Source organism: Patiria miniata, unplaced genomic scaffold (assembly GCF_015706575.1).
Source record: "Patiria miniata isolate m_02_andy unplaced genomic scaffold, ASM1570657v1 HiC_scaffold_5, whole genome shotgun sequence".
Lineage (NCBI taxonomy): Eukaryota > Metazoa > Echinodermata > Asteroidea > Valvatida > Asterinidae > Patiria > Patiria miniata.
In genome coordinates, this window is record NW_024037072.1 from 26,416,098 (window position 1) to 26,443,705 (window position 27,608).

General features: G+C 41.0%; 1 protein-coding gene across 1 annotated transcript; it reads left to right on the plus strand.

Moving 5' to 3' along the window:
• The first annotated feature begins 1,491 nt into the window (after window positions 1–1,491).
• Window positions 1,492–27,226, plus strand: LOC119741323 (monocarboxylate transporter 2-like). Its single transcript, XM_038217074.1, has 3 exons — window positions 1,492–1,687; window positions 25,264–25,407; window positions 25,959–27,226. The coding sequence occupies exons 1-3, from the start codon at window positions 1,492–1,494 to the stop codon at window positions 26,933–26,935; spliced, it is 1,317 nt and encodes a 438-aa protein (XP_038073002.1). The 3' UTR covers window positions 26,936–27,226.
• The last annotated feature ends 382 nt before the right edge of the window (window positions 27,227–27,608 follow it).

Below are 27,608 nucleotides of genomic sequence, written 5' to 3' on the forward strand. Positions count from 1 at the left end.
TTACAAGCGTGCAACCCGTCAGGAACAGGGAAATTCGTAAAATCTCTCCCTGAAAAATGGGGAAAATAGTGCGCATGCGCAACTTATGCAGGCAATAACGGTCCATTTTCAGTCCCACGCACGCCACACCGCAAAAGAGCCGACCAGTGACGTTGCACAAAAGTCTTGCTGCATCTTTCATGCTACTTGAAGAAATTTAAGCGTTTGGTTCGGTATTACCATGAAATGTTTTGAATACGCGTTGCACACAAAGCGCACGCAAGGGTCGTTGGGGCTAACGGTATAGTACAACTAGTGATTGTGTCGCGGCGCGCGCGGTGTGCGGTAGCGGGAACAAGCTCGTATGGGAACAAGCTGATAGCCTTGGTCAAGGTATCGTCCGCCTCGACTTACTGCACGGCTGTTTGCGGAAGTGTGTGTGGGGCGTACGTGCATGCACACAAAGCACACGCAAGGGTCGTTGGGGCTAACGGTATAGTACAACTAGTGATTGTGTCGCGGCGCGCGCGGTGTGCGGTAGCGGGAACAAGCTCGTATGGGAACAAGCTGATAGCCTTGGTCAAGGTATCGTCCGCCTCGACTTACTGCACGGCTGTTTGCGGAAGTGTGTGTGGGGCGTACGTGCATGCACACAAAGCACACGCAAGGGTCGTTGGGGCTAACGGTATAGTACAACTAGTGATTGTGTCGCGGCGCGCGCGGTGTGCGGTAGCGGGAACAAGCTCGTATGGGAACAAGCTGATAGCCTTGGTCAAGGTATCGTCCGCCTCGACTTACTGCACGGCTGTTTGCGGAAGTGTGTGTGGGGCGTACGTGCATGCACACAAAGCGCACGCAAGGGTCGTTGGGGCTAACGGTATAGTACAATTATTAGTGATTGTGTCGCGGCTCGCGCGGTGTGCGGTAGCGGGAACAAGCTCGTATGGGAACAAGCTGATAGCCTTGGTCAAGGCTATGATTTCATAGAATATCGCCTTGGGAAAAAAATCTGAAATCCCCGGTTACAATTCGCCAATTGAGATATTGGGCCGAATTATGGTAGCGTGTGCGTGTGGAGATCAGATCGAGGTAGGGAGTGTTTCAAGGCAAAAATAAGTGCGAATGCACAATAAGCTCTTGCGAAAAATGCGACGCCGATGGCACATAATTATGGAACACCATAATTTTGGACAATTTACGGCACCGTGAGACAGACCGACCACCAAATGACATGTTTAAGTTCCTGCTAGAGCTAACAAATCCTATATCCACCTGATAGATATTAGTTGTGCGCATGTCCAAGAAAACGGGGTCCAGTTGCAAATGGTCGACTCATTCCAACCATCCTCGTCCGAGCGAAGTTAATATATAGGCGCACAACCGCTTTGTGCTCAACTGCGTATGACGCTGTGCGCTATAACTGGTGTTACATTTTAACCGATCCGAATTTACGACAAATAATTTTCTGGCCGTCTTGCTGATCGAAGCTCCTCGTCCGCGAAACCCTCTATCATGGCCAGAAATGAAGCTAAGGGTTCTTACCAGCACTGGTTTTCAGTTCTCTGCCTGTTTATGGACTGGTTCTTGTGGGCAGGGCTCATCAAGGCTCTTGGTGTCATGTTGCCTACACTCCAGGAGCAGTTCGTGGCCCAAGCCTGGTTGATCGGTTGGATGATAGCTGCTGTCGATGGAGTCATCAGAGTCTCAGGTGACGTGCATTGCATACATTTTTACTTTTCCATTTTCTAACTAAAGTGGTGTATAGAATGTTTCTTCTCTTCTTTTCTCTTTTTCATGTAAGTGGGTATTTCACTTCGAGAAAACAGTGAAAACCATGCACATCTTTTAGATCACGAAATACGATTTCGTCAATAGATCTTTATTCCAAAAATCCAGTCAAAGGACTCATCGTTGGAAATCACCTACATTTCTAGATTTTTTTCTGAACGACAGTTCCAACCAGACGGACTTATTTCACGGGGTGTTTAGTGCCACTATGATCTTTAATCCAAGTAAGCATTTTAGTAATACATGTAATTCGTATAGGTTACTTTAGTGGAGCTGCTAAGCGAAAAATCGTGCACTTTGTGGTAAAAGCATGAAATTTTGCATGTGGGGTCAAAATGGGCTAAAAATCATTTTAAGATCGGGACCCATCCTGGATCTTGCACATTTTGGAGGCGGAGCTTGATTTTTCAAAAAGGGGGTGCAAACAATACAAACTCATGAAAACTGTATTTAACATCAAATTTCCTTGTTTTTTTACGCTTTGAAATAAACTTAAACATGAAATAAGACATTCTAGCATTCTAACACCTGTTAATTTTCCACCCATTTTGTGGGCGTGGTCTAAATGGTAAAAGAGGCGGTATATATTAGCAGTTTGGTTCTAATATGGAAAACATCATTCAGTTTGGTGGTAAAATTCTGAAAATTGGCATGTCCAATTGAAATGGGCGAACTCAATTTTTAGAGGTGAACGCATCTTGGATCTTGCCCATTTGGGGGGCGGAGCTTGATTTTTCAAAAAGGGGAGTGCAAAAAAAGAAAACTCAGAAAACTGTATTTTACATTCACTTTGTAAATTCTAACATTCTAACGTGTTATTTTCACCCTTTTGCGGGCGTGGCCTAAATATGTAAAGAGGCGGTACATTAGAGCAGCTTGATTCAAACGAGGGAAAATCATCATTTTTGCTGGTAAAAACACAACTTTTCCATCGGTTAACTATGTTTACCATACACTGTAAAGATAAGTTTAAACGGTTGCAAAACTAATTGTTGCCCTTTAGGGGTGGAGCTACATTTTAAAGTAGGCGGCTATAAAAAAAAAAATCATATCTAAATTGTTATGATTGTCTACAAGTAACTTACACAGGGTGAGTCAAAAAAAGGAAACCCAAATGGCAAGACAAATTTTTTTAATGAAGTTCTGCATGTAGCACTATCAAAATCAAGATATGAAAGCCCAATTTATAAGCTTTGTTTTAGTACAAGAGTCATTCAAATCACTTATGTACTTTGCAAGTTACAGAATTTTAAACACAAACACCGTCTTAAAAGTTCTGTCAGCAAAACGAAAACAATTCACATATAGGGGGATGCGCTGGAATTGTTTTCGTTTTGCTGAAAGAACACACACCATTTTTTGTGATACATGGACAGAACTTTAAAACAGTGGTTGTGTTTAAAATTCCGTAACTTGAAAGGTACATATGAGTGATTTGAATGATTCTTGTACTAAAAGAAAGCTTATGAATCGGCTTTCATATCCTAGATTTTGAAAGTACTACATGCAAAACGTTATTAAGAAAATGGTCCCGCCATTTGGGTTTCCTTTTTTGTTCACTCACCCTGTATACTTACAATGGCGGCATTTCCTAATTGTGCATGTATTATAAACACTATGGGGATCACAAGGAGAGGGAGGGGAATTAGGGGCGGCCCAATGAAGGATTTCTTGAAAGTGCTCTTCTAACTTTCTTGGACGTGCTAGGGGTGCCCTTTCAGGCGTTTTTATGCCCCGCGGCGAAGCCGAAGGGGCATACTGTTTCCGTCTTGTCCTTCCGTGGGTGGGATTCCCTATGTGGACTTGTGAACAAAAGATGTCCACATAATGCAGGTTGTGTTAACGTTATGTGGACTAAGCCGTGTCCACATAAGGTTTTGCCCTTTCTGGAAACAGGTTTAGAGGCATTTTGGGGTTAGGTTTGTCTGTAGCAGAATGAAGAGAAACACTATAGGGTATCATAAAAAAAAATTGGGTTGAAAGAGTTTTCACAGTTTAAGTGAAGTTATTTTTTGTACCGAGTTTTCTTAACTACACGAAAACAAAGGAATGTCCACACAAGGTATGTAACGTAAACCTGGGTGTGTGTGTGTGTCCGGACAAATCTTGTCAGCGCGATAACTTGAGAAATACTTAAACATATGAACTTCAAATTTGGTTCGTGTATTGTTCTTGGTAATCCTAAGAAGCCTATTGCATTTGGGACCGAAAGGTCAAGGGTCAATGTCACAGTGGCTGAAACAATAGAAATTTTGTCAGCGCGATAACTTGAGAAAAACTTTACATATGAACTTCAAATTTGGTTTGTGGATTGTCCTTGGCAATCCTAAGAAGCCTTTGCATTTGGGGCCAAAAGGTCAAGGGTCAAGGTCACAGTGGCTAAAACAAAAGAAATTTTGTCAGCGCGATAACTTGAGAAATACTTTACATGTGAACTTCAAATTTGGTTTGTGGATCGTTCTTGGTCATAGGCCTATCGCATTGGGGGTCGAAAGGTCAAGGGTCAAGGTCACAGTGGCTAAAACAATAGAAATTTTGTATTTATTCTGAGATCATAGAGTTTAGGGATTAATTCATATAAAACCTACACGAACGTGTTTGCTTAATTTTCATTCATACAGATGCGAGTAAATGCTTCAAAATTGGAAGTACCAGTATCAGCAAATGCCATGTTTTATTCATACGAACATGGTATCATTTGTACTTTATGAACTTTGTTAATATTAATTTTTCGCGATTAACATATAATAAATGCTGTACTTTTGCGCAGAATTATTTGCTTTATAATTTCAAGGTTGCCCCAACCCAGCCTTGTGAATGACAAGTGCATATTTGAAATCTGAAGCATTTACTCCTTTATATTCATACGAAACGTACAGATGGGAGTAATGCAAATGCCAGTTTTTATTTACACTAACTATCGTATGGTATTATTTGTACTTTTTCGCGATTAACATTAATAAATGCAGTAATTTTTGCGCATAATTATGTGCTTCCATATTTTCAAGGTAGCCCTTACCCAACCTTGAAATATGACAAGTAAATATTTAAAAATTGTAGCATTTACTCCTTTTTATTCATAAGAAACGAAGTAAACGCTTATAGTGTAGCAAAAGCTAAACCTAAAAGTAATTATTTTCAGAATTTAGCAAACGGTTTTTAGTAAAAGTGCTTGCTTAATTTTCATTCATACAGATGCGAGTAAATGCTTCAAAATGGTAAAGCAAATGCCATGTTTTATTCATACGAACATGGTATCATTTGTACTTTATGAACTTTAATAAATGCAGTAATTTTTGCGCAGAAGTATTTTACTTTATAATTTCAAGGTTGCCCCAACCCAGCCTTGTAAATGACAAGTGCATATTTGAAATCTGAAGCATTTACTCCTTTATATTCATACGAAACGAAGTAAACGATAAATATTTTTTTTCTGGTAATGAAACCAAGGATCCTCAAAAGTGCATGCCCCAGGCACTGTAGCTCGCAAACCCCGAAAATAAAACGTGGAGAGAAGACAATGAGAAGAAATTACAGTTTTAGAGGTGGGAGGAAAACCCCAGAAGAATAGTCTGGGGAAAACCCACGAAATCAGGTAGGGACTGAAAATTGAATGCGCAATTACCCACTGCAGCGATAACCCGCCACCGCGAGAGAGCGCCGCATAACGACCACACCGTTGCGTTGAGCGCGAATCACGTGTTGCCGAGGCACCCTATACGAAGTTGTTTGCTTGGAGTTCATGCATACATGACTGGTCGTCAGCCAATTGCGAATATTCTTCATGTTGCGGTCAGGCGCGGATATCCGGGGAAAGGGAGGGGGGGTATGTAGGGTTCGTCAAAACAGCGTCAAAATGCTCGTCAAAACAGCGGGGATCCTCATACTATGTGGTAAGGAGCCCTGTTGGCGAGTCAAAAATTATTGGGATATGGCAAAGATGAAAGTACAGGAAGAAGAAATCATAACATTCAGAAAGCAAACCGGTATAAATGTGTGTATAGTAAACGGTTGAAATGATTAGATCGGGATATTTGAAACAATGACACATTTTCTTCAGGATGTATGTTTTTACATGTATGCCCAACCTTGGGTTATGGTTAGCCTGAACATGAATTATAAAAGATGAGTGAAATAAAAGAGAGAACCTTGAGTCATGATAAAAATCACTACAAGGTAGACGCCAAGGTTAAGTGACATTAAACAGCCGTCAGATTGAAACTCCATCATAACTGGTTGTCTAACTATAGACCTTGGCAAGGACTTCGTACTTTTTAGAATGCATGATTCACATTGCGAAGGAGGACGGTTCAACAATGATATTAACAAGATGCAAGGTCAAACGTTCACAATGCGAAGGTACATGGTTCATATTGCGAAGAAGCAAGGTGCAACGTTGACATCAAGCATGATCAATGGTGTACATTGACAAGATCGAACGTGAATATTAACAAGTTGGAACATTCACATTAAGAAGGAACAACTTCCAAAATGCGATATTAAGCCACGTGCAACGTGCATATTGCGAAGGTATAACGTCAATATTAAGAGGTTACAAGGTTCACATTAAAAAGGTCAATATTAAAATGTCGTTCCAGGGCCACCGTAGAAAACCCAATCCACATGTAGACCATGGGTGCCGATGCACAGCGCATTGTGCACGTAATAACGGCATTGCGTTCGTCGCGTTTGATGCGCTTTTTTTGTATCTGTCCTCCAGCACGTGACCCTCCCCGGTGCCGCTTTCCGTTTCGGTTATGATAGTGTTATTTTCTGCAAACTTATAAACATGTAAAGCTTTACATTTTGCAGGCCATTTACTCAAGAGCAAATGGTTTTTAGTAAAAGTGTTTGCTTAATTTTCATTCATACTGATGCGAGTAAATGCTTCGAAAGTGGCAGAAAAAGCAAATGCCATGCTTTATTCATACAAACATATGGTATCATTTGTACTTTATAAACTTTAATAAATGCAGTAGTTTTTGCGCAGAATTATTTTGCTTTATAATTTCAAGGTTGCCCTAACCCAGCCTTGTAAATGACAAGTGCATATTTGAAATCTGAAGCATTTACTCCTTTTTATTCATACAAAACGAAGAAAACGATTATTAGGCCAAAAAAGGCTCTGGTTTCTGGTATGCGCGCGCGTCGCCATAGCCATGCGCGTCGGCAATGTAAGATGATGTCTTTCAATGTAAGATGATGTCTCAAACCACCAAACTCACTGGTTCGACTGGAATCCTGCTGCTGCACAATTTTAACGTGTTATTTCTCATAAAATTATTTCTCATGTCTGAGTTTATTTCAAGCATGAAGAACAAAGGAAAATGGATGTTAAATACAGTTTTTCTGAGTTTTTTATTTTTTGCACTCCCCTTTTTGAAAAATCAAGCTCCGCCCCCAAAAATTGTGCAAGATCCAAGATGTGTTCACCTCTTAAAATTATTTTCAGCCCATTTTAACTAGACCTGCCAATTTTCAGGATTTTACTACCAAACCGAATAATGTTTTCTATATTAGAACCAAACTGCTAATATATACCGCCTCTTTTGTACATTTAGGCCACGCCCACAAAATGGGTGGAAATTAAGCGGTGTTCGAAAGCAAGAATGTTATATGTTATGTTTAAGTTTATTTCAAACCATAGAAAAACAAGGAAAATGGATGTTAAATACAGTTTTCATGAGTTTGTATTGTTTGCATCCCCTTTTTAAAAAAATCAAGCTCCGCCCCCAAAATAGGCAAGATCCAGGATGGGTCCCGATCTTAAAATGAATTCTAGCCCATTGGGACCCCACCTGCCAAATTTCATGCTTTTACCATAAAGTGCACGATTTGGGCCAAAAATGGACCTAAGCAGCTCCACTACTTGTGATGTTTATGTAAATGATCATTTTAAGCATCGTTATGGTAACTTTCCGTACATGTAGTCAGCATATTCAACTTCCTGTCCAGTCAAACTGAACAATGCAATAACACTGCGTGGAAAGAAGACCAGTAAACATAAACAGGAAACTAGATCTGTTTATATAATTATGTGCATATATATATTGTACAGTTAACAATCCATCTATATGTCCCAATCATGTTCAGTCTGCATTGTGTGTGATTACATTGTATATCCATGACACACCGATGTCGGGCACTTTCACTCACGGGCGTCGCTAGACCATTTTGAATGGGGGTGTCATCATGAAATTTGCCGACGGACCGTCACGCAAAATGGGTATTTCCGCCCAAAATGATCCCTCTAACATTTCTAATTTTCTCCACAGATATATGAATGGTTAACTATGTTGATTACTTAGAATGGACTTAATTTTTCAGTGGGATAGGTTCAACTTTAAAACTAAATCGTCAAAATTTGGCTCTATATATGATATTGAATAGTTTAGGACATTTGCTTGTCGCAGTACTGCGTGTACACGCTCAGCACGTGTGCGCATACTTTGTTCAGACCCGTTCCTCGAACCAAAACTGGGGGGGGGGTCTTTAAATCCTAAAGTGGAACTTTTTATATGCGAGCGCGGAGTGCGAAGCCGTGAAGGGGTGAGGTCTGGGGACAGCTCGCGCTTAAGGGTCCCGGAAAATGTTTGGATTCTAGATGCTCCGTTTGTGAGTTAGCCACGGCCCTATGGAGTTTTTGTACACTAAGTTTTGTTTATCTCAGATTTTGCGCGTTCCGCGTCCATTTGTATATCATGTAATTGAACAATATTTCACAAGCTGCGTTGACGCAATTCTAGTCAATCGAGGCATTTCCTGGCCACTTCCCCCTGACTTTTTGAATGAAATGTGCTTCTCCCTTATTTTATGACCTTCTGCTTGAAATATGCAACAAATGTGTTATAGATAGACCGGTTACAGAGACGTGGGTGTAGGATTGTTGAACATTTGTTTAACAGTGAGTTGAGAACACGAAAAAAAACGTCTTTGTTTCAGCACCACCTTGGTTGTCAATCTGCAGACTTTGATCTGGTCCAAGGAGTTGATGTGATCTTCGATGGAACGACTCTTTTTCCACCATCTGAACACCGTCTTTCAATGGGAACGTTGTTCAAAACCGAATTCATTGTCATTGTCAGGTATCGCAATACGCGCCTGATCCATGGGACGTTAAAATAAACAGTCAATCGCGGAAAACAGGGATTTCGCCAAAAACAAAATTAAAAATGTTTTCAAAAGCAACTTTATGTTAAAACACGCTTATCATGGTTTCGTGATTTTCACGGTTTGGCAAATTTGCAGGGGGGACTATAGAAGGCGCCGATTTACTCGAAGCAAACCATTGTGCAAACAATGGCTTGCACAATGGTTTGCTTGCTCGAATGGCGTCCATGGCGATTTCGCAATTTCTATGGAGTTCCCCATCTTGCGCCTTCGGCGCTTTAAGATCTTTGATTATACCCAGCTCATCAAGTTAAGATGTGCGCTCATCCGTAATCTCCCCTTTCATCTTATGTTCAGCAAGGGGACCATGCATCCATCGTTCAGTGATTGAATTTGATTAACAATGCCAGCTAGCTGCAATAACCATTTGCGTGTAACCTATACCCTTTGGGATTTACATTTGAAAAACGTCTGGTACAATGACTTGCTCAGAATGCTTGGCACATTTTAACTGTGAATTCTCCAGACCAAAGACACTGTTGCTAATCACATGATTCGGGGCAAGCTCTTGCATAGTTACGTAAGAGACGCTCAGCACCAATACATCGTTCACAATGGGTGAGAATAGCACAAAGACACCAGACCATGCCGGAGCTGGGGGTTGCTAGCATAAGGCTTGCCCCGAATCACGTGATATAGTAACAGCCTCTTTGGTCGGGAGAATGCTAGGTTAAAACGTGCAAAGCATTGTATTAAGTCAGCGTTCCAGATTTTATTCAACTCTAACACGCAAGTGGCTTATTGAGGTTTGGGCATTACACATTCAACATCCGAAGTAACCACAAAGTAAAGTTCTGGCCGTTTTGCTGATCTAACACTCCTCGTCCGCGGAAACCCTGTATAATGGCCAGAAATGAAGCTAAGGGTTCTTACCAGCACTGGTTTTCAGTTCTCTGCCTGTTTATGGACTGGTTCTTGTGGGCGGGGCTCATCAAGGCTCTTGGTGTCATGTTTATGGTGTTCTATAGACGCCAAATCTGCGTCGCGTCGTGCTTTCACGTCGTGCCGTCGCGTCGTACCGTCGCGTCGTGCCGTCGTCCGTCGCGTCGTGCCGTCGCTCGTCGCGTCGTAGCGTCGCGTCGTGCCGTCGCCCGTCGCGTCGTGCCGTCGCCTCTTAAATTACCGTTTCTAAGCACGTACACTGCATGAGGAAGCGACGCACCTTCACACGTCGCGTCGTGCCGTCGTACGTCGCGTCGTGCCGTCGTCCGTCGCGTCGTGCCGTCGCCCATCGCGTCATGCCGTCGCCTGTTACCTCGGCGCTTCTAAGTAGACTGCTTGAAGAGGCGACGCACACATTGCCCGTCGCGTCGTGCCGTCGCCCGTCGCGTCGTGCCGTCGCCCGTCGCGTCGTGCCGTTGCGTCGTGCCGTCACCCGTCGCGTCGTGCCGTCGCCCGTCGCGTGACTGTATCTTTCTTGGCAATAGGTGGCGCCTTCATTCTTCATGTACTTGTGTTTAATAGGAAGGGGCGTAATCATACATGTCGCCACTACATTTTAAGTTAAATGGAATGGAGTTTGGCCGCCACCATGCATTAAAGTTTTTATCAGACTTGTGTTTTCTCATTAAAAAGAAGTGGTTTTCTGGATAGGAAAATAGCAAGAAAGAACCGGTACGTTTTGTGTGAGCAAAATTCAGGGAACAATCTGTTGATACTAATAACTTGTTGGAAAGTTCCAAAGTCACTCCAAGAAAGTTGCCGCCGTGAATAAGGGTTTAAAACAAGGGGGTGGGTGGGATTTGCTATCAGCATCAGCAGGGCCGTTCCTCATTCTTTTCTTTTTATGGGATGTATGATAAATTGGAGTACGAGGGGCTCTGCGAGCTGATGAATCTTTTTGAAAACATTGTATTTGCAACCAGCTAGGGAAGATTTCCGTTTATTTAAGACTTAGAAGCACTGGTATGGATACCTGTGTAAGTATATGACTAAACTGCCTAGAGCGTATTTGTTAAAGTTTTTTTTTTCTTTATTGGAAATTCAATACGCATATAGGGAGTAACATCAGTTCCACTGCTGGGTTGCGGTGATGGGTGGGTTACAACTTGTCAACACATACCTCGCCAGCAGGCCCATTAGATTGGTGATAACCGGAGAGCGGGAGTTTCAAAAAACTCATCCGGTGTTTAGGCGACGCAGGCACTGGTTTGTGTACATGTGGTTTTTGTTTCTAGTATACTAAATGATTTGATTTATACCGGTGATAAAATGCCGTCCCACCTGTTTTTTCTTTTTTTTTGTGTCGGGGGAAACAGTACATATTTTCTGTGCCCTTTTTACGCACTTCATCAGTCACCCTTTGTTTAATTCTTTTATACGTATTTACTTTATTGCTAATGATGGTTAAGAATATTTTACGCGTTAGCATTTCTTGTAATGATCAGATTAAGTGGATTCCTTATATATTTTTTTATTTCGAAATCCATGCCTTAATGACCATTATGTTAGTTCTGTTCTTCAAGAAGTTCCAATGGAATTGTACGTTTTCCTCATCTAAGTTTTTTTTCCTGGTTGGATGGTGGAGATAGGTTAATCCTTGATCGGACCAGGCCATCTTTTATGTTTTTTTGTCGTTTGTATGCCAGGATAGGTTAGGTCGCAAAGAGTGTATTGAGAAAATCATTATCGCTGATCAGATTCCAGTGTTTCAGAAGGGCCTGCTTAAGAGCTGGGTGTTTAATTTGTGGGTGGTATAGGTAAAACAAAGACCAGCGGGATATTCTTTTCGGTTTTTGCACGCTTTTTTTGAGAGGTCACGCGAGTTTCGCCTTTTTGGGGAAGAAGGGCCAAGTCTTCTTGGTTGTATCCGCGTTTTTGAAGTTTGTCTTTGAAGAATTCAGCCTTCTCTTCAAATTCTTTTGAGTGTGTGCATTTACGGTCATATCTCATTAATTCTCCCTTAATCAAACCGCCAAACACTGACTCAGGGTGGGCTGAATCTCGAGCAAGATACTGAAAGGTATCTTTTTTTTTGGTTGCTACTCGAGTATCCAGTTTCCCTTCTTTTTTGAACCGTTCGCCTTTGTAGATGACGAGGTCGAGGAAGGTGACTTGACTGTTTGAAATCCCTGACGTGAACTTGAGCGTGGGATGAATTTGGTTTAGAGTTTGGACGAGGTCACCGGCTTACTCACTCGTTACCGTTAAATATTATTAAGACGTCGTCCCTGTATCTCATGTTACTCACAATTGAAGGGTTTGTGTGGGAGAATAATTTCTTTTTCATATTTGAACAGGGTTATATCGCATATTTCTGGACTGCATTCGCTTCCCATAGCCACGCCAATTTTCTGTCTGAAGAACTTTCCATTGAATTCAAATATGTTTCGATGCATGATAAGTTCCAGGAGACAGCGAGCGTGTTCTTTTGTAGGTTTGGGTATTGCGTACATACTGCTTTATCGGCAACTTCAAGTGCATCGCAAACTGATTCAATTGCCTCATCTTGTGGGCAGTTCGTATACATGGACACAATATCCAACGTGATCAATAGGCTATCCTGCTTCAATGTCACGTTGATTAGTTTTTCAAGCACATGCCCGGAATCGCGTGTATATGTGCTTTGTTGTTTGACAATCGGAAGCAGAAAAAAGTCTATGTATTTTGAAATTGATTGAGTCGGACCTCCGCAACCACTAATAATAGGCCTCCCACAAACCGTGTACAAACTGTACGACATAGCAATTTGCAACACTTTCACCGCGCACGGCACGCATGTCATAAATACAGTACAGGTACATGAAGAATGAAGGCGCCACCTACTGCCAAAAAAGATACAGTCACGCGACGGGCGACGGCACGACGCGACGGGCGACGGCACGACGCGACGGGCGACGGCACGACGCGACGGGCGACGGCACGACGCGACGGGCGACGGCACGACGCGACGGGCGACGGCACGACGCGACGGGCGACGGCACGACGCGACGGGCGACGGCACGACGCGACGGGCGACGGCACGACGCGACGGGCGACGGCACGACGCGACGGGCGACGGCACGACGCGACGGGCGACGGCACGACGCGACGGGCGACGGCACGACGCGACGGGCGACGGCACGACGCGACGGGCGACGGCACGACGCGACGGGCGACGGCACGACGCGACGGGCGACGGCACGACGCGACGGGCGACGGCACGACGCGACGGGCGACGGCACGACGCGACGGACGACGGCACGACGCGACGTACGACGGCACGACGCGACGTGTGAAGGTGCGTCGCTTCCTCATGCAGTGTACGTGCTTAGAAACGGTAATTTAAGAGGCGACGGCACGACGCGACGGGCGACGGCACGACGCGACGCCACGACGCGACGGACGACGGCACGACGCGACGGACGACGGCACGACGCGACGGTATGACGCGACGGCACGACGTGAAAGCACGATTCGACGCAGATTTGGCGTCTATAGAACACCATACATGTTGCCTACACTCCAAGAGCAGTTCGTGGCCAAAGCCTGGTTGATCGGTTGGATGATAGCTGCTGTCGATGGAGTCATCAAAATCACAGGTGACGTGCAATGTTTTATCGCAAATACTAACCGCAAAGGATCATGGGGCTGCAATCGGAGCAACAACGCCATCACACGGCGGTGGGAAAACGTACACACGGTGCGGTGTGTACGATATTTCTTGGCTGTCCATTTTTCTGACGTTTTGTGTTCGATGGGAGGTGATTATTGTGCTGTTCTGGGTTGCAATAATGACTGTTGTTATCCACAAAGGTATGATCTTTGTTATACATGAATTAAAGTTTTTTTGATGTACAGAAGAAAAAAAATGTTCTCACGACAAAAAGTAGTAGCGTGCAGTCCCGACGCGATCGCGATGTGCCGACGACCGGCACGCGACCGGGGAAACACGGGACACCCTGCACTGTCATGACTGTGTCAGCCAATGCATTTAGAGTTTCTGGGCCCCTCAAAAGCTCCCTTTTATGACTCTTTTCTTATCGGAAATATATGTGGCTTTTAAAGTGATTAATGGTTTAATTGGTACTTCTGTCAGCGAACGATGTGTGACTTTTACAGACAATTTCATGATTGTTTATTTATATTCTGTTCACGAAAATGTGAAAAAAATATACATGTACACATGTATATATTTGTCCTAGTCAGCTAGTACTGTAGTAGGCCTAGCTAGCTAGCCTACTCCATTGTTTTACTCATAAAAAAATTGCGAATTCTTATGTGGTTTATTTTTTCTCCGTCATCAAACAATAAATATCTCTATCTTACGTTTCCCCTTCTCTTTGCTGTACCTTTTCTTAAGTTATTATTTATTTTGTTCATTCTTACTCAAGTCAAGGTTTGTATGCAAAATAAACCAAATTATAAATCGCATTAGCCTACATGTACATGAACGGTCTTCACTTATGATAATGATAATAGAAATTATATCAATTGTGAAAGGTTTTGCAGGTTCATAAAAATAAGAGACATGTTTAATTAAAAATAATGTAAATAAAATTTGGAACAAAGTTGTACACAATAAGGATGTAGAAAATGCAAATTGAAATGATCAAGTCACGTTTTATAAAAGTACATTGTTTAAAAATGCAATTATGACCTGCGTCTCTTGACGAGAGTTGAATTAATAGTAAAAAAAAACCTGGAAAATTGAAAATAAAACTGGCAAATGCAAGCCTACTCGAGTGTCATAACAAGAGTTGTATGAACAGTTGTCAAAATATCAAGGAATATGGCCTATGTCCCTCAAATAAAAAAAACCGAGTCTCAAAACAAGTCAACAGTTGGAATAAATAGGTGAAAGTAATTGGCAAATATGAGCTGTGTTTCTTAATTAAAAAGCTGGCAATATTTGAGCAGATCATTCTCGTAAAAAGAGTTGGATAAAGTTTTAAAACTTGGCAAATATGACCTGTGTTTCTTAAATACATGTAACTGGTAGCCCCAACATTGGCACAAATTTACTTGGACGAATACAAGAAAACCGGTTTAACATAAAAAAAAATTATGAAATACACAACAGTTAATTATTTACAAACCTGTACAGCTGTACACCTGTTACTAGGTAGGCATGTTAGCTTAGAAATTTTGGCGATCGTGTATCAACGGGCCCGGTTCCTGCATGGTTCCTGTAAGGGACTCGACAAAATCCACTTTTAAGTTATTTGACCTACCAAAATAGTTTGCGATATTTAAGAACATACAGGTATGTCATAGATAAAGGGCAGGGTTTTTAATTTTGAAGGGAATTTTTTTTGGGGGGGGGAGAGATGATAACGACAAAACGCAACACGAAAATGATGGCGATCACTGCGCGATGTACCGTGAATGGCAAGGCGCGCTGAATCGCACTGCACCACTGTAAGCCGCGCAGGAAAATCATCATTTCTACTCCGAGAAACTGTTCAAAAATTACACAAAAGTGTCAACTGTCATTATATTAAGAGAAGTCTGGTCTAGGTTGACAAGGTCATTTTGCATAGTAAAAAAACACTCTTGACTCTAATTTTATCGAAACCAAACGGGCCCTACGCTACACGATCGCTGAAGTTCTCGTGTGTGATCGCAGCCATCATTTTGTGTTGGTTGCGCGATGCGCGCTTCAACATCCGGGACTGCAAAATTGTTATGCTCCGTTTTGCATCCCATGATGCTTTGCAACAGGACGCCCTCTGTTGGTAGAAAGCTATTTGCGATAAACCTTGTTTTCTAACAAAAGTGGCGTATATATAGGATCTTTCTCTTTCTGCACACTTGATTGTACTCGACCATGGCTTAAACAAAAGGGCTCATTACAAACCCTTTCCCATGTTGTGAACGAATAACGGAAAATGGGTCTCTCATGACCTTCACCTCAATCGGTCCCTTGAGATTTCAGTAATAAGGGGAGTCATGTCACAGAACGTAAACGTTGGTTACTGAACGATTGCCACTTCATTTCCTTGAACGTTTTCGTTGGTCGCGTGGGTAGCACGAACCGGCTTTTGACGAGGTCTGGTGTGAAGTCAGAACCACCCGTGGGGCGTATTAAAGGCATAATTTTTGATTTTCAAATAGCTCGATTTTTCAAAAAGGGGAGTGCAAAAAAAGAAAACTCAGAAAACTGTATTTTACATCCACTTTGTTTCTCATGCTTTGAAACAAAGGGGATGTAAATTCTAACTTTCTAATACGTGTTATTTTCAAACGTGGGAAAATCATCATTTTTGCTGGTAAAAACACAACTTTTCCATCGGTTAACTATGTTTACCATACACTGTAAAGATAAGTTTAAACGGTTGCAAGACTAATTGTTGCCCTTTAGGGGTGGAGCTACATTTTAAAGTAGGCGGCTACAAAAAAAATCATATCTAAATTGGTATGATTGTCTACAAGTAACTTACACAGGGTGAGTCAAAAAACGGAAACCCAAATGGCAGGACAAATTTTTTTAATGAAGTTCTGCATGTAGCACTATCAAAATCAAGATATGAAAGCCCAATTTATAAGCTTTGTTTTAGTACAAGAATCATTCAAATCACTTATGTACTTTTCAAGTTACAGAATTTTAAACACAAACACCGTCTTAACAGTTCTGTCAGCCAAACGAAAGCAATTCACATATAGGGGGATGCGCTGGAATTGTTTTCGTTTTGCTGAAAGAACACATACCATTTTTTGTGATACGTGGACAGAACTTTAAAACAGTGGTTGTGTTTAAAATTCCGTAACTTGAAAAGTACATATGAGTGATTTGAATGATTCTTGTACTAAAAGAAAGCTTATGAATCGGCTTTCATATCCTAGATTTTGAAAGTACTACATGCAAAACGTTATTAAGAAAATGGTCCCGCCATTTGGGTTTCCTTTTTTTTCACTCACCCTGTATACTTACAATGGCGGCATTTCCTAATTGTAGATGTATTATAAACACTATGGGGATCACAAGGGGAGGGAGGGGGATCAGGGGCGGCCCAATGATGGATTTCTTGAAAGTGCTCTTCTAATATGTTTAATATTCTGCTGATGAGTGCCTTATGGTACGAAACAGTCTGTCCAGAAGAGAGATATGCCAAAGTTTGTTTAACTCATATTCTGAATTTATTGCATGTATATATATATAGGCATATAAACATGAAAATGTGCACAGAATATCCGTCCATTCCTTGCAGTGTGTACTGTTGGATTTATATTAGATGGATGTTGGGACTTGGGGGAGTAATGTGTTAATGACTGAAAAGGAGGGAATAATGTTGTTGTTTTTTCGAGAAATTATGTAACTTCTTAAATAATGCGTTAGAACTTGGATATGTTATTGGGAGAAATTGCAGTTGACTCCCCCTTCCCCAAATATAAAAACTACACGAATGTACGAAATACACGAATGTATCAATGTAGCTGATAACATAATTTGTGCCATTATTTGTTCCACAAACAGTTTGTCACTTGATACGAATTCATACAATGATATGAATTTGATTTAAAAAATAAGAGATCATTTTCTAATTCTCCCTATATAGTATAATGTCCAGTGTCCAGTTTGCTGACGTCACGATCCTAAAACCTCACGAAGTCATTACGTTTTCCTATATAATATCTAAGGCCAAAAAAAAAAGTCTCCGGTTTCTGGTATGGAGCTTGCCTAAAAAGTGGTGCGGCGACGCAGCTTTTTTTTTTTTTTTACCTGATTTTTTTGCTTCAAATGTGTGCTGATGACTGCAAATGGTGCCCGACTAAACTTAGTGCAAATATATGGGAGTCCAGAGAGGCCACATAAAGCTTATTCTCGACCATAACCCAATCTAAAAACATGTTAAAATTGTGCAGCAGCAGGATTCCAGTCAAACCAGTGAGTTTGGCGGTTTTGAGAAATCATCTTTCATTGAAAAAAAAACTTTTTCATTTTGCCGACGCGCATGGCTACGGCGACGCGCGCGCATACCAGAAACCGAAGACTTTTTTTTGGGCCTAAGGGTAAGTTTGGTAAAATTTGGATGAATGGTTTTTAAATTAAAAATAGTCTAACTTTCTTGGACGTGCTAGGGGGTGCCCTTTCAGGCGATGACATCGCCATGCCACCGTTTTTATGCCCCGCGGCGAAGCCGAAGGGGGATACTGTTTCCGCCTTAATTGTCCTTCCGTGGCTGTGAGTTTGTCTTACATTCCCTATGTGGACTTGTGAACAAAAGATGTCCACATAATGCAGGTTGTGTTGACGTTATGTGGACTAAGCCGTGTCCACATAACGTTTTGCCCTTTCTGGAAAACAGGTTTAGAGGCATTTTGGGGTTAGGTTAGAAACACTATAGGGAATCATAGAAAAAAATTTGGTTAAAAGAGTTTTCACAGTTTAAGTAAAGTTATTTTTTGTACCGAGTTTTCTTAACTACACGAAAACAGAGGAATGTCCACACAAGGTATGTAACGTAAACCTGTGTGTGTGTACAGGCATTACATTCACTGTGTGGACTTCCGAACAAAAGATGTCCACATAAACCAGGTAGAGGAGACACTGTGCGGACTTGGGCAAGTCCACACAGTGTTTCCCCATTTCTGGAAAACAGGTTTAGAGGCATTTTTGGGTTAGGTTTATCGGTAGCAGAATGAAGAGAAACACTAAAGGGAATCATAGAAAAAAAATTGGGTTGAAAGAGTTTTAACAGTTTGAGAAAAATGAGTTTTTTCACTGGTTTTTCTAACTACACGAAAGCAATGGAAAGTCCACACTCGGTATGTAACGTAAACTGGGTGGGTGGGTGTGTGTGTGTGTGTCCGGACAAATCTTGTCAGCGCGATAACTTGAGCAATACTTAACATATGAACTTCAAATTTGGTTTGTGTATTGTTCTTGGTAATCCTAAGAAGCCTATAGCATTTGGGGCCGAAAGGTCAAGGGTCAATGTCACAGTGGCTGAAACAATAGATATTTGTCAGCGCGATAACTTGAGAAATACTTTACATATGAACTTCAAATTTGGTTTGTGGATTGTCCTTGGCAATATTAAGAAGCCTTTTGCATTTGGGGCCAAAAAGTCAAGGGTCAAGGTCACAGTGGCTAAAACAAAAGAAATTTTGTCAACGTGATAACTTGAGAAATACTTTACATGTGAACTTCAAATTTGGTTTGTGGATTGTCCTTGGTAATCCTAAGAAGCCTATTGCATTTGGGGCCGAAAGGTCAAGGGTCAATGTCACAGTGGCTGAAACAATAGAAATTTTGTCAGCGCGATAACTTGAGAAATACTTTACATATGAACTTCAAATTTGGTTTGTGGATTGTCCTTGGCAATATTAAGAAGCCTTTTGCATTTGGGGCCAAAAAGTCAAGGGTCAAGGTCACAGTGGCTAAAACAAAAGAAATTTTGTCAACGTGATAACTTGAGAAATACTTTACATGTGAACTTCAAATTTGGTTTGTGGATTGTCCTTGGTAATCCTAAGAAGCCTATTGCATTTGGGGCCGAAAGGTCAAGGGCCAAGGTCACAGTGGCTGAAACAATAGAAATTTTGTCAGCGCGATAACTTGAGAAATACTTTAACAACAGAAATACTTTACATGTGAACTTCAAATTTGGTTTGTGGATCGTTCTTATTAATCCAAATAGGCCTATCGCATCTGGGGTCGAAAGGTCAAGGGTCAAGGTCACAGTGGCTAAAACAATAGAAATCTTGTATTTATTCTTAGATCATAGGGATTAGGGATTAATTCATATAAAACCTACAGAAGACACTAATGCTGTCAATGAACGTTCCATGTGACCAAGGTACATGTAAGTTGATGTTAAAAGAGTGGTGTTATGTAATGGGAACAGTCACGGTTGCGGGCATTTGTGTTTGTAAACACACCTGACTTGTTTGCATTGGGCATTCCTCACTTAACATTTCCATTATTTGTTTAATAGTTGTTAAATCCTTCCGGTTTATGTTATATTCACTTCTCAGTGCACTTCCAGTAGCACCGTAAGTAATTGACAAATGGCTTTGTACACGGGAATCCAAGACATTGCCTGAGGCAATGCCTGCCACATTACAAAAGTATGATAACGGTGGTCCATTCTTTTGAGAAAGTTATAATTCAAACTAGAATTTTGTGACTTGTGACATGTAAAGTTTCAAGTATATGTTCCATCAAGGAAGGGTGTGTAGTTCTGTTTATAATAAATGGTGGAATATAATATGTAATTATATTCTCATAGGGCTGTGAATTATGACGTCACATGTCACGTGATGACGTCATGATGACGTCACATCAAGTTTCATCTATAACTATAATATTATGGTAAAGAACAACTTCGCCAGAGCATACATCGTTGATGCAAGTTCACATTTTTCACCAATTCTAAATTACAAGGCAATTCCGGTTTCAACCGGAAGAAAGGGTCACGTGATTTTGCACATAATATAAAAAATGAAGACCCTCGATAATTCTATCATATACCACGAAAATCATGTTCAGGTCTCTCACGGTTGATTTTATATTGATTTTTAAAGATCAAATCTATTAATCTTTAACGAGACGTCACGTAACCCATTATGACGTCATAATGACGTCACTTCAATTTTCATCTATAACACATCCCGGTCTAGGTACATACCAACTTTCAACCCAATCGGACCAGTGGTTCTGTAGATATTGGCCTTCAAAATATGCAATTTTAATATGGCGTCACATGTCACGTGACGTCATATTAAAAATAAGATGAAATAAAAAAAAGATACCATGTCTGTTTGCAAACAGAACACAGGGCTTTTCGCATTTTACAAATGTTTATGTTTCGTTGGTCCTTTTGCAGTCACTTGTCAGAGTGCTTCATGCAGTTAAAGGTTGTTCAAATGCTTAGAATAATTCCTAAAATATAATTTTATCACATGACGTCACATGCCCTGCAATGACGTCATCTTTAAAACCCTTCTCAATACACATTTTGTCATTGTGGTCTTGGTTTGAACCAAGTGTGAAAGAAAGTGTGCAATTTTGGAAGCAGAATAAAATCATAAATATTTTTAAAATCATTTAAAAAATCAAACGATGACGTCATCGTGACCAAATACAAAAAGAATTTTTAACATTGCATGTTGCGTTCGTGAGATATGGCTAAACGGTCCAAAAATTCAAATATTCATATATAATCTCAGGATGGCGTCATCATGACGTCACTTCATTTTTTTTTTACCTGTAACACATCCCGGTCTGGCCACATACCAAGTTTCAACCCAATCGGACTTACGATTCTGTAGATAAAGGACTTCAGAAATATGACAAGTAAATATTTGAAATCTGAAGCATTTACTTCTTTTATATTCATACTAGTAAACGCTTATAGTGTAGCAAAACCTAAAAGGTAAAAACTAATTATTTTCAGATTTTAGCAAATGGTTTTTAGTAAAAGTGTTTGCTTAATTTTCATTCATACAGATGCGAGTAAATGCTTCGAAATTGGAAGTAAAAGCAAATGCCATGTTTTATTCATACGAACATGGTACATGTATATCATTTGTACTTTATGAACTTTGTTAATATTAATTTTTCGTGATTAACATATAATAAATGCTGTAGCTTTTGCAATTTTGGAAGCAGAATAAAATCATAAATATTTTTAAAATCATTTAAAAAATCAAACGATGACGTCATCGTGACGTCACTTCGGACTTTGCTGCTAGTACCATTATCTACCTACCCAAGTTTTTCACAAATGTTGTGCAAATACCTATCACCTAACAAACCAAATACAAAAAGAATTTTTAACATTGCATGTTGCGTTCGTGAGATATGGCTAAACGGTCCAAAAATTCAAATACATGTATTCATATAAAATCTCAGGATGGCGTCATCATGACGTCACTTCATTTTTTTACCTATAACACATCCCGGTCTGGCCACATACCAAGTTTCAACCCAATCGGACTTACGATTCTGTAGATAAAGGACTTCAGAAATATGACAGTAAATATTTGAAATCTGAAGCATTTACTTCTTTTATATTCATACCAGTAAACGCTTATAGTGTAGCAAAACCTAAAAGGTAAAAACTAATTATTTTCAGATTTTAGCAAATGGTTTTTAGTAAAAGTGTTTGCTTAATTTTCATTAGCCTTGACCAAGGCGTTGGGCTTATCGATTCGCCGATAAAAAAAAAACCCCGATAAAAATCCCTAATCAACTTGGCAAGGCATAATTGCGTGCACATATCGATGCCCGTACGCTGCTAGTGTAACATATGGATTTGGCTATAGTCTTTGGGTTGTTTGACTATACTATATGTTAGGATAGGGTAGCTGTGGCTAAGAGCAGGATGAACAGATGACTACGAAGACTATACAAAGACACACTGGTAATGACTATGAGCTCAGCTATATGGAAAACTGGTTTATTTTCAAGAACTCAATATTCTACCGGTATTGTGTATGTACAGAACTATAACCTCAGACCATACGGCTGCGTCAGCTTATGGGTATGGCTGGGTACTAGAATACGGAAGTTGGAGACAGAAGACAGAGGTTCTGAAGAGTTTTGTAGATGAAGACTGGCCAGAGCATAGGGCTGAATCAGCTTATGGCTATGCCTCTGGTTTCCCAGGGAGAAGAAGAAGAACTCAATGAAAGTGGGAAAATGGGGACATTTTATACAGTTTCAGAGGGACCACTTGGAGTGAAAATAGGAGATGATGTCATATAAGGAAAACATAACTTATATGACATCATTTCTGAGTAAAGGTAGACTGACCATAGACTGACGTAATGGTCAGTCGGGGGAGTACCCTTATGAGGTCACTTTCCCCTGTACAAGGGTTAAATCACAGTCTTGGTATGCTGTGGGTGTATTGCTTGGAAAAGAGTGACGTGAAGACCTTGGGTGTAATGTGGAACACCTGTTGTGAGAGTGGTATCAGGGATGTGTGCTCAGGGTCAGTCTAAATTTCGGTCTTACACTAGTGAGAAAGTAACTAGTACCATACAGCAAGCGGCTATGCTTGTACATGTACGTACGCAAGTACACACACGTACTCGTACAACAGCCATGCACACACAGTACATTGTACATGCATGAGCTAGTCCGCGTAACCCAACGACAGGCCACGCGGCGCGTATATCCCCCACACGTACGTACGTACACCCACACGCAGAACATAGTAGGCCTACATTTACTGCCTTATTTACACCATGCGTACAGTGCGTACTCACGTGTGTGTGCTTGCTGGTTGTGTTAGTACCGAAACGTTACGATTCTGTAGATAAAGGACTTCAGAAATATGACAAGTAAATATTTGAAATCTGAAGCATTTACTTCTTTTATATTCATACTAGTAAACGCTTATAGTGTAGCAAAACCTAAAAGGTAAAAACTAATTATTTTCAGATTTTAGCAAATGGTTTTTAGTAAAAGTGTTTGCTTAATTTTCATTCATACAGATGCGAGTAAATGCTTCGAAAGTGGTAGAAAAAGCAAATGCCATGCTTTATTCATACAGACATATGGTATCGTTTGTACTTTATGATTAATTTGATTAATTTTTATTCATACAGATGGGAGTATTGCAAATGCCAGTTTTTATTCATACGAACTACCGTATGGTATTATTTGTACTTTTTCGCGATTAACATTAATAAATGCAGTAGTTTTTTGCGCAGAATTATTTTGCTTTATAATATCAAGGTTGCCCCAACCCAGCCTTGTAAATGACAAGTGCATATTTGAAATCTGAAGCATTTACTCCTTTTTATTCATACAAAACGAAGTAAACGATTATTAGGCCAAAAAAGGCTCTGGTTTCTGGTATGCGCGCGCGTCGCCATAGCCATGCGCGTCGGCAATGTAAGATGATGTCTTTCAATGTAAGATGATGTCTCAAACCACCAAACTCACTGGTTCGACTGGAATCCTGCTGCTGCACAATTTTAACGTGTTATTTCTCATAAAGTTATTTCTCATGTCTAAGTTTATTTTAAGCATGAAGAACAAAGGGAAAAGGATGTTAAATACAGTTTTTCTGAGTTTTTTATTTTTTGCACTCCCCTTTTTGAAAAATCAAGCTCCGCCCCCCAAAATTGTGCAAGATCCAACCTCTTAAAATTATTTTCAGCCCATTTTAACTGGCCCTGCCAATTTTCAGGATTTTACTACCAAACCGAATAATGTTTTCCATATTAGAACCAAATTTATATTAATAATGTTAATATATACCGCCTCTTTTGTACATTTAGGCCACGCCCACAAAATGGGTGGAAATTAACTGGTGTTCGAATGCTAGAATGTTATATTTTATGTTTAAGTTTATTTCAAACCATAGAAAAACAAGGAAAATGGATGTTAAATACAGTTTTTATGAGTTTGTATTGTTTGCACCCCCTTTTTAAAAAAAAATCAAGCTCCGCCCCCAAAATGGGCAAGATCCAGGATGGGTCCCGATCTTAAAATGAATTCTAGCCCATTTGGACCCCACCTGCCAACTTTCATGCTTTTACCACAAAGTGCACGATTTGGGCCAAAACTATGGACCTAAGCAGCTCCACTATTCTTGATCATGTTGCTTCGCCGCCTCGCCGACCATCTTCAATACACAAACATCACACCCTCACCCAGGTTTGTTTTTGATGGTGTAAAATCGAGGATTTTCTATTGTACTGCTTCCTCGATGTTTGTCCTCGATTTGACTCCACTCCTCGATTACTCGATGTGTTTCACATGACTGTGTTTCCTCGATTTACACCAGAAACATGCGTATACTTGTTCCGTAGTGGGGACTACACACGAGTTGTCCCATGTTACTATGGGAACCGAAGACACTGGGGACAGCAGATCGAAAGTCCCCATAACTCGGTCCTAATTTGCCAAACAATAAAAGAAAACTTCCCATAACGCGGTGACGGCCCGCCCACTTGTTTCGCTTTATAATACACCAGTAGTTGATCTAGAGGGGGTTAGGGGTTGCAACCACCCAGTTCAGCCGCTGACTAATGCTATGATACTATTAAAATGGGGCCAAAAATAATAAATGGACTGCTAAAGTTCCTAAATTTATTCTTAAATTGCAAAATGCAGGAGAAAGCATCATAGCTTTCAAAAATTTCGGGGAAAGCCTTCGGACCCTCCTAGTAGGGCGTGTCCGGTTTCGGTACGCCTTCACTCACCCCCCCCCCTGCATGTCAGCCCCCCCCCCCCCCCCCCCCGTTTCTTGAAAGCTAGATCCTCCCGTGGTACAAATGTATAGGCCTACAGCGGTAATGTGCATATAGAGTGCATGATCAAACTTCGCCTGCATGGCTATGATTTATGGGCTGACGGTGATTTAGCCCCTACGGTAGGGGAAAACTACCAAATGTTGAAAACAATCATGATTTTATTTTATTTCCACTTTTATTCACGCTTAGGTATCTTTACTAGGCCACTGGAGGTGATGCTTGGTACCCGCACTCTGGTGACGGTGAGCGGTTTCATGGTTGGGGCATCTATAATCGTCGCTTCATTTACCACCAATGTCGTCATGTTGACCGTAACTCTGGCATTCATAGCTGGTAATAATGTTTGGAGGATCGAGTTTTGACATTCTCTGACGATAGATTACAAATTGAATACATCTATTCTACAAAGACTCCAAATAGAGAATCCAATCGAGATGACCTTCTTCATTATTTTGTCTTTATCCATAACGCTATTGTATGCAAGGCACTGTGTTTAGAGAAACTTGAGAAAGAAAATCTAACCTCAATCAACCGAATTGCGTTGAGCAGTACGCTTCCACTAGCTAGCTGCTTTCTCGCCAGGGTACACGATCATTTGCAAGTTCAAAAATCTTTCGTATTATAGTATAGGTGCGGAATATTCTGGTGCCTGGCTATGCTTGAAATCGGTGTTTGTTTTTATATACGGTGTCCAGGATACAGACGGAATCAATTCGTCGTGGAATGAGACCTGAAAACACACGTTTTTCGAAGCCTAACGTCATACCGATCAAACATGTAATATTACACTACATGCGAGTATTGAAAAAAAATATGAGGATGTAAACGAGGCTCACGAAAACTTGGTTATAAATTGAACTCTTCATTGTTTTGCTTCCCTTCAGGACCTGGGCTAAATTTCATCAACATTACAACAAGGGGCGTCATCGGTCGTTGTTTTACCACAAACTATGCCACTGCCAGCGGTATTGGATTTTCGGGATTGGCGTTTGCCCTGATCGTCGTCGGGCCATTTACCCAATTGTTGTTGGATACGTACGGCTGGAGAGGTGCCTTGCTTATTCTGGGAGGGTTTAGCCTGCATCTTGGGGTCTGTGGCGCCCTCTTGCGTTCACCATCGACTGATGAAACACAGACGAACGCCACCTATCAGCAAGTGAGCCCTGGCGCAGAAGATGAAGAAACCGACAAAACGAAGCAGTCACGACTTCGCTCCTTCAAAGACGCCCTAAGCGCGCAAATGAAACATTTCGGCTTCTCCGTTTTTTTCAAGGTCTCCTTTTGGATACCAACTGTCGTGTTCACTATTGACAAGTTTGTAAGCAACCAGTGGCTGTTGTTTTACGTCTCTCAAGCACAAGCAAAAGGCTTCTCTGCGTGTGATGCCGTGACATTCACCACGGCCGCAGGGGTCGGCAACTTGACTTTTAAGATCTTTGCTGGTCCTATCATAGATCGTGGTTTGTTAAAATTGCGACCAGGGATCATAATGATGATCGTTGTATGTTCCTTTGCTCTACTGATTACTCCCTGGGTCGATTTGTATTGGCTGATGATCGTCAATGCATTCGTCTTTTTTGGTGCTTCTGGAATACTATCCGTAATGAGTGATCTATACACCAGGGAACTGCTTGGAGTTGAACTCCTGGCTTGTGCCTTCAGTTGGATGAATCTGATTGGGGCCATGTTAAATTTCTGTCTTGGCTTTATCCCAGGTAAGATTGTTTTCTCTAAGGAAGCCACTCGTTTGTTTTCATCCGAGGAAACGGGGCGGATTAAATGTTATCGCTTTCGACCTCTCACATTATTAAGACTCGACAAGAAAGTAATAATTATTTTTCTTGAGGACGCTACCAATTAGGAAGGGTCCGTGGGAAGAAGAAAAAGGGTGTATACATACTGCCACTTCCTCTGAACTAAAACAAAACGTATGAATTAATTTTACTGTACATAAACAAGCAGTAAAAAAGAAACTTCTTCGAAAATCATCCGTCCCACACAGAGGACATTGAGCCTGCCAACCGAGGACAATGTTTGGAACCCGTTTGGTCCTCGTCCTCGGTTGTACGCCATAAACACGCACTAAGGATTCACCTCTGCTCTAAATCCAACCCCTTCGGTACATTCACAACACAATTGTTTCATGTTTTCAATCTCCTACAAGGAAATAAAATTTGAAGGAAAAATTCATCCTGTTGTGTTACAAAAGGTCAAGAATTCAAATGAATGGCCCCTGTTAAAGTTGTTTTTCTCAAAAATACATGTACCCTCTTTTGAATACATCTTTAGGTTGGATATACGACCAGACTGGAAGCTACGACTTGGCCTTCTTCATCCTGGGATGTATAACTGCTTTGTCGTTGGTGGCGCTAATTTTGGAATGGATCCATGCGAGGTTCAAGACACGACATTCAAATTCAACACGAGATATTCCTTCACGCATTCCGTAATGAATTCGCCTCATTGAAGCGTATGAATATAAATGTAATGAAACTCCGTGATCACATCTCACAAAATGTCAATCTTAAATTATT